The following is a 12,266-nucleotide window of genomic DNA, read 5'->3' as shown; positions in this document are numbered from 1 at the left end:
TCTTCTAGGTGTGAATAGTGAGGAAAGGAATGGCACATGCCATTTTTCAGTGAAAATGTTTGTTTTGGAGGTTGTGTCATACAGCATCTGTCAGGACTACAGAGTTTTAATTATGATAAGGCAATGTGGCACTCAGTCTGTGCACCGATACATTCAGTCACAACCACACTTCAAGTTAGAAGTGCTTCGGAAAAATGCTACTTTTAGAAAATATTCTGTATAGAGAGAGGCCGGTATCCTTTTCAAAGTGGAATCTTTGATCTAGAAACTTAATACAAAAATTTCAGTGTTGATAAAATTGCTTTGGAAATGATGCTTTGGACTCCAGTGTCAGTGTTTGTGGGAACCTGACTGTATTCTGGAAGCTGAGGTTTGAGTGTATTATGCAAGGTATTTGGACGCCCTGCAGGTCTTCTAACAGCTGTGCCAGCTGAATTATTAGTTGTCCTCATGTGCCTGTTTTCTTTTTGGCCTCATTCTTGGAAGGCTCATTATGCATTCAAGAAGTGGGAAAAGAGAAGTAGCTCATCTTTGTCCTTGTCCTTTTCCTAGTCTGTGTTGATCAGACTTCATTTTAATTGTCCATACAGACATTTTAGAGACTTAAATAAGTTTACATGAATTGTATCCTCTTAGGCCTTCTTCCCTTCGCAGCAGATTCATAACTTGCTCTGTCCTTGATCAGAGTTGGCCAGACATGATCTAAAGTGATGATTTTTTTAGCTTGCTAGGGTGCATGGAATGTTGCACTGAGGTCACTATTAGGATTGCAAAAATTCACAAAGGCTGTTGTGATTTTTCTAAGGGAGATTTTTGTCCTTTCTGCTGGGTTTTCTTCTTTATGAGAGAAAAGATGGTAAATAATATACATCACTGTTGCAGACCCCATATTTGTTCTTTGAATTAATTTATGTTCTCTAAAATGCCTGTATATGACTCCTGGCATTTAAAAACTGAGCTAATCTTATTTTTTTCATTTCTTTCTCTTAACCACCTCCATTGCCACCAATTCTGATATAAGCTTTCCTTTCTGATAGAGGTTGAACGGTGACACTTGCATTAATTTCTTGAAGTGGCTGCTGAGGCTCTGAATAAAAGTCTTGTATGTGTTTGCTAGGCCGGCTGAATCTGCTATGATACCCAAATTATCTTCTGTGTCTTCTGGTATTCCGATAGTACTATAATGGTTGTAATAAGTCTCCATTTCTTAACTAAATGATGTTACTAGAATATGGAGAACTGATTTGTAATGCTAAAGATGTTATAAAAGCTAGTAGAATTTAAGCCTTTTTTTACTATCTTAAGGGACTAAAATTTAAGCCTTTGTTTTCTATTTGGTGTGTTGTAATTATTGTTTAGCCTTTGCCCTTAGATTCCTTACTGACTTTGAATTCTCTTATGGTCGTTGCCATGACTTGTGCATTTTAAGGATGCCACCAGCAGCAATCTTGGAGTTGCTTGTTGCCCAAACCTGAGTAATCTTTGTCAAAATGGCCTGAAGACAGATACTTTCTTTCTTTACTGAACATACCAAAATTGTTCTGTTTGAGCTGATTAGGTATTAGTAGGAATTTGAGACAGAGAGGACTTTCAGTATACCCCAAAAGGTTAATCACTTGCATCATTTAATATAATTGAAAAGTGTAGCCTTTTGCCTTAGCCTGTCCCTGGAGTGATTCTCTTCTTGGAGAAAGAACTGTGATAAGCCCCAGTGTCTTCAGTAAGAAGTTACTTAACTGATGAGTAAGGAAGGAAAATGGGGCTGATTTGTTTAATTTCTCTGCTTTCACAATATTAGTTAAATTTTAATTTCCTGAAATAGAATATTTTTCAAGGGATTTACTCCATCCTCCTCCAAACACAGAAAGTTGGTTTTTTGCTTTTTGCTGCTTTTTTTTGCCTTTTTTATGTTTTTGTTTGTTTTGTTTTGTTTTTTGTTTGTTTTTGTGTGTTTTTTTTGTGTTTTTTCTTTGTGTGGTGTGTTTTTTTTTTTTTTTGTGTGTGTGTGTGTGGTTTTTTTTTGGTTTTTGACCACTTCAATTTTTGGAGGTGACTGCTTTGTGCAAGGCCCTTTAAAATACTTCAAACTGAGCAAAAGTATGTTAGCTTTAAAGCCTATTCAAGGAGCTTGACTTAATTATGGTACAGAAAGCCTGGGATGATCAAATGAAGCCATCCTTTGCCCTCAGTTTTAGTTAAACCTTACATGTTGGGCTATTGGATTTGAGATACTTATCTAAATTGTGGAATGCTCTGTATGCTCTCTGCTTTAAAACTTTAAGTATTAGCGTTGTCCCTGTCCTCTCTTCCCAGCACTGCAACCTAATTCAGGCATGGTTTCCTTTGAATCAGTTCTGATCTCGTGAATGATCAGTCCATGACAGGTGTATTGCATTTTAACTTTCTGTATTTATTCATTCTTTCATTTTTATCTCTATGTGTTTATACAGATAAAATATACAGTAAAATCTTAGAGGAGAAAGCTGATAAAATAAGTTTTCTTCAAAAGTGCTTAGTTCCACATAACTGGAGTGAAAGGAATTGTTTTCTACTTAACATCATGAATGCTTTTGTTTCTCATTTATTTCTGTTTGGTTGTAGTACTGCTACTGTTTATTAATTGCTGTAAGAGTAGTCTTCTGTTCATATCTGCAGTTTACTATTGATACCAATACAGTCATTTGAAAGTTATGTTGGTGCATGTGAATAGGGCATGTGAACATAAGACCTATGGGCATGTGAACACAAGACCTATGGGGAGAGGCTGAGGGAGCTGGGGTTGTTTAGTCTAGAGAAGAGGAGGCTTAGAGGTGACCTCATCACTCTCTATAACTACCTGAAGGGAAGTCATAGCCAGGTGGGGATTGGTCTCTTCTCCCAGGCAGTTAGCAATAGGACAAGGGGGCATGGGCTTAAACTCTACCAGGGGAAATTTGGGCTGGATATTAGAAAGAAATTCTTTACAGAGAGAGTGGTCAGGCATTGGAATGGCCTGCCCAGGGAGGTGGTGGACTCACTGTCCCTGGAGGTTTTTAAACTGAGATTGGACATGGCACTTAGTGCCATGATCTAGTAAACGGACTAGACTTGGACCAAGGGTTGGACTCGATGATCTCTGAGGTCTTTTCCAACCCAGTTGATTCTGTGATTCTGTGAAATAGAAAGCTTGCAGGGCTCTCTACGATGTTTTTAACTGTTTTTATAGTGTTAATACAAAAATTTTCATGAAGTAGTGAAGGTATTTTTATAAAAAATTGTAAACGATTTTTAGTAATTTTATGAGCACCTTTTTCTCTCCATCTGCAACCTCACGAAAGAATTCAAAAAAAGCATGCTAGGATTAGAACTCATTTTGTTAATAATACACAAATATGAACAGCTTGAAAATACTGAAGGCGAGCCAAGGTGGCCCTTTAAATAGTTTAGAGATGCTTAGTTTTGAGTGTCTCTTTATTTCATGCTGTAGTGCTTAATCCTTTTATTTACTTGTCATGTAAATTTGTCTAATTTTTTTTTCCTTTTGCTTTTGACTCCCCAGGTGGCCTAGAACGTTGGCAGGCATCACAGCCTACCTGCTGTGTACGCGTTACTCCGCTGGCAGTGGGATATATCCTGGCAACTCGCAAGATGAGAGAAGAGCCTGGCGCAGGTGCGACAGGGGAGGGTACTGGGCAGAAGAGGACTACTCCAGGTGCCAGTATGCAAATGATGTGACTCGAGTTCTTTATATGTTCAATCAGGTAATTTGTGCATTTCTACGATATCAAATTATTTAATGAAAATGAAAACTCAAAAGTCCTTTTTTTTTTTTTTTAAGCTGGTAATACTGGTGGTCTAGATGAATTATGATGAACGCATGCCTCTGAGTACAACACTAGAACTTGTAGGTTTATGTTAAAAGTTTGGTTTAATATCTGGTTTGAGTGCTTTCAAATTGAAAGTGCAAGGAAAATGTTATTCTTTGGTGTCCTTGTGTGAAGTATAAGAGAATGGTACTTGTCATGGGTTTTTTTTGTCAACTAGATGCCCTGTCCTGCCCACAAGCTACAGAGAAACAAGGCAGGCTGAGGCTGTAATGGAGAACAGCTATTTTCATTATGATCATAGAGAACAGTAAAGCTCTGCTCTACCTCTGTTGCTGTAAGCCTCTAACGGACTTGATGAGGCTGATGAGAGTTAACTAGTGAAAGCAGTGAGTATTAACTAGGCGTCTGTAAGCTGGTAGTACTCACCAGGATACAATAGAGTATTCTAGATTTTCAGTGTAGCTATGAAACAAACCTTTTCAGCTCCTAACTCCTTCTGAAGCTTGTCCCTAGTTATGTATGCTTTCACAAACACTCTTCTGCAGTGATGTACCCACCCTTATATGTAAAAATACTCCGTAAACTTTGAACCTCTGCTTTAAGGTTGATGTTGTCCAGTGCAGTGAGCACCTCTACCAGCTCCCTCAGGACCCTTGGGTGGATCCCATCCAGCCCTGGAGACTTGTGCCTGTCCAAGTGGTGTAGCAGGGGTGAGGGTCACACTGGTATCTTCAGAAAAGCAGAAGTAGAATTTCTGTGTGTGAGGTAGATAACTTCCTGTTATCCGCTTAAAAATACATGCGCACAGGCATGCTACACTGAAAGAGAGATCTCAAATTAATTTTCTCAAACGGAGAAGTTGGCATGTTCTGGTTTTAGGACTCGATTTTACTCGGTAGAGCCTTCCCCTTTTTCTGTGTAGTAGGTCTGGAATTTTTAGCAGAATTCTGCACAGGCTTTGATTATCTCTTTGAGAGTAACATTAAATGTAATATTATAAGCATCTTTAGAGCCTTTGAACACAAAAGTAGTTGACCTGTTTTGAATATTAGAACTCTGCCAAGCAATTGAAATCAAGTAGAGGTCTAAGTTTAAAATGGAGTGAAATCTTTGTAGCATTTATACACAAAAATTTATATTACAATGTTCTTGTTTGCATATTGTACAGATATAGTTTTAACTGTAAAGAAATTCACATTTAAAGAAATTATGCAGAATATCTGAATTGGAAAGTTTACTTAGTTCAGTTCTTATTATGACTTTGAACTTTATTTATACTTTAAATGCATGGCTTTCTGTTTTCCAAAAAAGTAATCTTCCATTCATTGCATTCAAATCTATGTACAAGTGCTAAGACCAGCAGGGACAAATATGTGGTTGTGCTTATGTGGCACATTGCAAATCCAGTAGGGCGGCCTAGATATCTGTACACCAAAAATGGGAAGACAGAACATCTCTAGTTTGGATTATCACGGATAAACAGCATCTGAACACGAGCTGATAACACTTGCACAGCTTTCCACTGTACTACATGATGTTCCCTGCTAGCTCAGGCATGTTGATGTTGCATTTCAGGAATGAAGGAATGAACTTTGTCGTAGAGTTGACCTGTCTTGTGATGTTTGTGGTGGTTTTTTTGTTGTGTTTTTTTTTTTTTTTTTTTTTTGGTGTGTGTGTATATGTTCCATTCCGAATGATTTCTGTAATTATATAATCAAGAGTGAATGCTACAGCAGTGATGTGTTTTAAGTTCTTTTGGCTTCCCCTGCTATAAAAGGCTGTATTTTGGGAGCTTTGTGTTGTCATGCCTAGGCTTTGGTATAAAGGAAGGTAAGAATTTGACAGTACTGTCTTTTGCTCCTTTTCTTGGTGCAACAACTCTTCCCCTTCTAGGACAACAGGATAGAGCCCAGTTTCTGGCTGTTGGTACAAATGCTGGTTCTCTGGCTTGCAGGAAATGTTCTTCCTAACAGATAAGGTGGTAGTCCCTGGCTACTTAAAACACTGTGATCCCTGTGGGAATTGCTATCCTCTTCGGGAAAATTCTTATTTATTAATTGCTGAAGCATTGCCTCTATCTTGTACTTAATTTTCACTTCAAAATGCTTATGTTTGTTCTCTGTGTAGATGCCGCTCAACCTTACTAATGCAGTGGCAACAGCAAGACAGCTCTTGGCTTACACTGTTGAAGCAGCAAATTTTTCTGATAAGATGGATGTTATTTTTGTGGCTGAAATGATAGAGAAATTTGGAAGGTTTGCTGAAAAATATAAAGAGGTAACTGCATAATTTGCCATCACTTTAAAGTAATCTGTCCTTAAGTATTCTGAGCGGTGAAACCTTCTCAACGTTAGATGCAGGCACTGAGTTAGTGGATTATCAGTTTCTATTCCGTGTTTTTGTTTGTTTAGTAGGTCCCTGAAGTTGCTGACCCATGGTCACAGACTTTGCATTCGTGCTGAGATGATCCAGCATTCACTGGACCTGTAATGTGAGTAACACCTCTGGTCAGCACTGGAGCAGGGAGATAGGTACAGTAAGTCTGTTTTTATTTAATATGGAGTGGGTCACACAGGTTTTCATTGAAGTTTTTCTTATGTAAAAATACAAATAATGAAAGCCTCAGAGATCCTCTCAATATTGAATAAAACAAGACTTATCTTCTCCCCTCCTACCATGGTAGGCTGTCTTTATTCAGTATTGAGCTGTATCTGTAAGGTTTTCAGTATTCCTATATCTTGCGGGATATGAGATAAGACATTAAAAGAAAATCTTAAAGAATGCTCATTGTTGGGGAGAAAAGTGTGAGTGGTTGAGTAGTCCCACCAGTGGGTAGGAACTCTCTGTTTCACTGCTGAACAGAGGTTATATTGATCTCACTGTACAGTCCATGTTGGGAAGTTGGAGATCACAGCACCTCAATTATAAACTTGCACAAACAAAAAGACAAATTTTCACTGTCCACCCTCAGCAAACCATAAATTCTGGTTCTAAATTCTTCACAGAAATTCTTGGAGAATTTTAAGGCTAAATCTCCTTTTTACAGTCATGCCTTGTATTTTTTGTGTGTGTATTTTGGAATTATACGAGCAGTTCATTAAATGGCTGGTTTTGTACCCAGTTAAAAACAGAACCATGTTTTAGATTGCTGCTTGATTTGTTACATTATAAGGATATTCTCAGCTGTGATTTATTGACTGTGGAGTGATACAATCTGGCATTACTTTGCCATTTCTGAAGGTAATAGATGATATGAAAAAATTAAAGTCAAATTCGTAGGTAGTTTTGATCTTAAACAATGTATTTTTTATCTTAATTGGTTTGATTTTAAGTCAACCTTTGATTTGCTGGTATATCCAATGATAATGAGTGCAATTTCATTTAATATTTTTAAGTACCTCTAATTAAGACTTAGTTATTTCTTATTAAGATATTAATCTACAAACCTTTTCTTGACACTGTATTTACTTATACCATCTTACTGTCAGTTCTTTAGTTTGTGTTTCTGTGGCTATTCTGAAAGATAAAAACTATAAATTATAAAAAGCATTTAATAAATTTTCATGTCAGAAGAAATAAACTGAAGGCAAATGTTCAGGAGGGTCTTAGGAGATTGTCTTAAGTTAGAACACAGTTGGAAAAACTTCTGTGTACTTTGGTAAGCAGGAGATAGAATAATGTGTAATATTTTTAAAAGTATGAAACAACTTAAGTATTGTGACTTTAGGGTCTTAATACTGTTAATTTATTGTTTTACACATCAAAAGATGGTTTTACATGTTAGAATTTTTCAAGTAGTAATAAGTCATAATGAAGATCTTTAATTTAACTTGGATTTGGTTTTGGGGATTTAATGAAAAGGGCTGCAACCTGCAAATGCTGCTTGAGGCTCTGTGTTAGCTGTTGAGAATGTTTGCTGATTTGTAGCTTCTGTCCTTAAAACTGACAGTTCCTAAAACAATCAATATCTTTATATTCCTGTTCTTGCCTTTGTATTAAACAATTTTTAAAAAGAACAACAAACTACTATGTTATCTCCTTATTAGTAATATTTTGAAAGAAAATTGGGAAGCATGGGTAGTAAAGGAGATGTCTTTCCAACCCCACCCTCTCTCTATGCAGAAAATTCCAGTCCCTAAATTTAGGCACTGTGAATTGCATTTCAGTCAATTCAGCTAGAAAATACACACACCTCCACTTTTGGCCAGTATTTGTCACTTTCTTAAATGTTGTAAAAATCTGGTGTAGGTCAGTGTTGTCAATGTAGGTGCTTGTTAATTTTGACAGAGTTGTGGCCTAAATAAATGAAATCCCTTTATATTAATAGTTTGTCTGTCACACAGAAGACAGGGCAGGGAGTGTGAGCATAAACTTACAACAATGTAATTGGTGGTTTGAAAGCAGCTCTGGTACCTCTGGGTATTTGCTATCTCTATCATGTATAACCTGTGACATAGAACAGTTCATGCAGTATTAAAGGCAAGCAAGGAAGCAATGAAAGAAAAGGCAGGCATAGTGAGAGGAAGAAAAGCACGAGGGTTGCATGCTATTTTTTGCCTGTATTACTCTTTTCTTATTGTCTTCCCTCATACATGCAAACTGTACTATTGTTGATTTTTATAATAGTTTATTTTAGGTTTAATGTTGATTATAAATTCTTTTTAACTAGTACAGTAGAATGTGGAGTATTAAACTTTGTTTTTAATGAAATATCTGTATTTGTTTTCTAAATATAATGTAAGCAGGCAAAAATTAGGTTGGCATAACATTTTTATTGAATGGAGGTAAATGTCTCTAAGTATTTCAGTATCTCAACGTGACAAGTGGTGATTGAAACAGGAACAGCCAATTTTATTTTTCTTTTTGTGCTGACAGGTTGCTTTATATTTTCTGATAATGATCCTACTTGACAAATACTTTGAAAGATAGAAACTAATAATTTCTTTTCCCTGTTAGCTTGGTGATGTGATGGTGGACATAGCAAGTAATATTATGCTAGCTGATGAACGTGTTCTGTGGATGGCACAAAGGGAAGCCAAGGCTTGCACTAGAATTGTGCAGTGTCTACAGAAAATTGCTATGTATCGGCTTGCAAATGGAGCTCAAGTTTATTCTACTGTAAGTACAAATTTATTTATTTAGAAGACATTTTGCTGGCTCTGGAGTTTCAATAGCTTTTTATTTTTCTTAATAGATGTTGTTATTATCTGAAATGCCTACCGTTTCTGTAGGGAGAAGAGAAATACTCTGAACAGATTTGTCTTTGCTGGATAAACAGAAACGGTTTTCTGGGTGGTATTAGCGTTGTTTTGTTTGGTTGGTTGGTTGTGGGTGGGTTTTTTTGTGGCGTGTTTTTTTTTTTTTTTTTCTTTCTATTGAGGCAAAGAATCCATTTAAGATTATTTATTATTCTTCTTGTGAAGTGTGAAATTATTTAATGTTTGACTTTTGTCATCACAGTACTCTCCAAATATTGCTCTTGAGGCTTATGTAATAAAAGCTGCTGGTTTCACTGGGATGACATGCACCGTATTTCAGAAAGTGGCTACATCAGACCGTACAGGACTCAGTGATTATGGGAGAAGAGATCCAGATGGAAATCTAGATAAACAATTAAGCTTTAAGTGCAACGTTTCAAATACGCTGTCAAGTCTGGCTCTAAAGGTTGGATACTCATTGTTTCACTACTGTCGTAATATCTTAGATATGAATCATTTAGAAAGCAAGCTTATATTATTAATTTTTAAAGTAGCATTTTTACGTAATCCAGAATGGCTGTGACAAAAGAAAGTGACAAAGGATAATAAAGTTTGATTGTGGAATATCTTTTTTAATGGACACGATTTTTAATGAGTGGGTGTGGTTTTCTTTATTAAAACTTCTTAAGTTGAAAGATGCTTTCATATCTTTTCATAAGTGTGGAAATTGAAATACTCCCTACTTCATAATGATACCTGGCTTCATTTTGCTCTGTATTCACCTTCATTATGTATTAAATCAGGTATTACCAGTCTCCTTAAAGATCTGTAATATTCTGCTTAGTGATACTGTAATTAAGCATGAAGTAGAAAATAGACCTGAAAGGTTAAGTTGATTTGCATGTATATGTGCATGTGTGCGCGCACACACACACACACACATATAAATATATATTTATGTATGTGGGTGTGTATGGAATGGAAACTCTTCCTCATATTCTGTAGAAGTATTTTTTTCAGTTACATTCCATAACATACCAGTTTGCTTTTATCACTTCATTTGCCTGAACATCACTGCAGGGTGTATATTTGAAATTATATTTATGCAATTCTGTGAAATCACATGCAAGCTTTTTTTTTGAATGGTACTAATGCACAACTACAGCATTTCTCTTTGTCTGCTTATCTTGGTTACTGCTTCTAGTTGCCAGTAGTTTAATCTGGAAAGCTCTTGAAATACTTTACTCTTATCAACTTCAACTTTACTCTCTGTAACAAGTAAGGTAACTGCAGGTTCTTAGCTTGCTTTTTTTTTTTTTTCTTTTAAAGAAAGTGTCAAGACTTTAATAACCCAATTGAATTATTTTTATCGTGGATTACTTGGAAACACTGTCAAATAGGTTTGTCATGATATATAGTTTGCTAGATGCATTAATCTCTGACACTGTTCAATTGGAGGAGTTGCTAATTTAATCGCTATAAAGAATTTCATTTTCTCTTTAAAACATTAAAAATCTGTTTATTTGTAGAACACAATTGTAGAGGCTTCTATCCAGTTGCCAGCTTCCCTTTTCACCCAAAAGCAAAAAAGAGAAATCAAACCAGCAGATGAATCTGTCTACAAGCTTCAGCTTATCGCATTTCGCAATGGAAAGCTTTTTCCAGCAACGGGGAATTCGACAAATCTGGCTGATGATGGGAAACGTCGTACAGTTGTAACACCAGTTATTCTTACCAAGATAGGTTTGTTTTTTATTGCTACTTTTTAATGATCTTTAAAAATCAGAAAAATTTGACTCCTTTTTTCTACTACTGTATATCTAATAAAAGCTTTTTAGCATCTAATGTGTTACATGTTGAGAAATTTATGTGCAAATGCATTTCTTTTGTAACAGATGGTTTAAACCTAGCCAGTCACCACGTTCCTATAAATGTGACACTGCGGCGCATTGCGCATGGAGCAGATGCTGTTGCAGCTCAGTGGGACTTTGATCTACTGAATGGACAAGGGGGATGGAAATCTGATGGTTGTCGCATTCTTCTGTCTGATGAAAATATTACTACCATTCAATGCTACTCCCTCAGCAACTATGCTGTTTTAATGGTATGAGACTTAGAATTACATGTCTCTTTCTGGATCTTAAAAATATGTAAAATACAATTCTGTTTTTTTTTTTTCTTGCATTGAAGAAAATGAGCATTCCCACATTCCATTTCATGTAAAACTAGACATAAGATACAAATGTTGATGTAAGATGAAGTTTAAGTGGAAATTAAGTGGAAATATGTCAAAGTGGAATTAATTGCTGATTATACTAGGCACAAAAGAATTTTCATATAAAAAGTACTACATTATAGGAAGCCATTTTAATGAGCTAGTTAATCAAATGGGCTTTTATGAACTCTAGTCTAACAATGACAGTTTATAATAGAGAAAGGTAACAGTCAAAAAAATAATCTTTTCTGTGTTAGATAAAATTTGTTGGCTTTGTCTCTTGGCAGGACTGTTTTCCAGGTATTTTTTTCTATTATCTGTAACCAGAGATTTGCTATTTCACTGCGAATTAGCTATTCATTCACTAGCATGTAGGTCTGTTACCAGACGATATCAATTGAAAAAAGAAAATAAAATCAAAGCGCTTAATTACCATCCAATATGTTTTTGAAATATTGCTTAAAAAATAGTATCTGAACTCTAGTCTGAGTGTATTGATGGCAATAAAATGTTTAACCAGTTCTAAAATATAGTGATCACTAAAGAAGGGAGTGAGACACATTCTTTTAGTGCACTTCAGTTATGAAGTAGGTTTTCTTATTTGTCTGTTCCCAGAGTTCTTCATTTCAGAATTTGGCCTGTGAAGCTTCCCTTTTTACAGATGGTGACTGGTACTCTCCTCGTCAGTCATCACCACAGATGTTAAATGATAAAATGTGATACACACAAACAGAAGGGTAGTAGGAAGCTGAGTGAAATAGTAACAGGTTTAGGAAATCTTGTTAACTTAAGTGTAAATTTGGCATGGGTTTTGTTGTAGGTAATGTGCTCTGTGTGGAATTAAATAGATATTTTAATGTAATTGTATGTGGAAGAAGAGAAGATTAGTTTATGATGACCAGTGTATGAAAAGTTGCTATTTTTCAAAAATCTTCCTCTTAAAAGAATTTAGTAGAATACCAAAAAGCTAAACATAAATAAAATTAAGATTTACATGCCAAGCTTTTTAAAAGAGCTCAAAGAAAGCAACTTCTCACTTTGCCTCAG

The 12,266-nt window shown here is 35.8% G+C and overlaps 1 protein-coding gene across 1 annotated transcript in view; it reads left to right on the top strand.

The window, feature by feature from the left end:
- The window catches only part of ADGRA3 (adhesion G protein-coupled receptor A3), a 57,018-nt gene that overhangs the window by 32,549 nt on the left and 12,203 nt on the right, over window positions 1–12,266 (top strand). The window contains exons 9-14 of the mRNA XM_065060647.1: window positions 3,539–3,740; window positions 5,934–6,083; window positions 8,763–8,924; window positions 9,267–9,470; window positions 10,534–10,747; window positions 10,900–11,108. Of these exons, the coding sequence (XP_064916719.1) occupies window positions 3,539–3,740; window positions 5,934–6,083; window positions 8,763–8,924; window positions 9,267–9,470; window positions 10,534–10,747; window positions 10,900–11,108 (1,141 nt within the window). The remainder of the gene's footprint in view (window positions 1–3,538; window positions 3,741–5,933; window positions 6,084–8,762; window positions 8,925–9,266; window positions 9,471–10,533; window positions 10,748–10,899; window positions 11,109–12,266) is intronic.

This window comes from Columba livia, chromosome 4 (genome assembly GCF_036013475.1).
Source record: "Columba livia isolate bColLiv1 breed racing homer chromosome 4, bColLiv1.pat.W.v2, whole genome shotgun sequence".
Classification (NCBI taxonomy): domain Eukaryota; kingdom Metazoa; phylum Chordata; class Aves; order Columbiformes; family Columbidae; genus Columba; species Columba livia.
The sequence above is the reverse complement of the archived record's forward strand: the minus strand, read 5'-3'. Positions and strand labels throughout refer to the sequence as shown.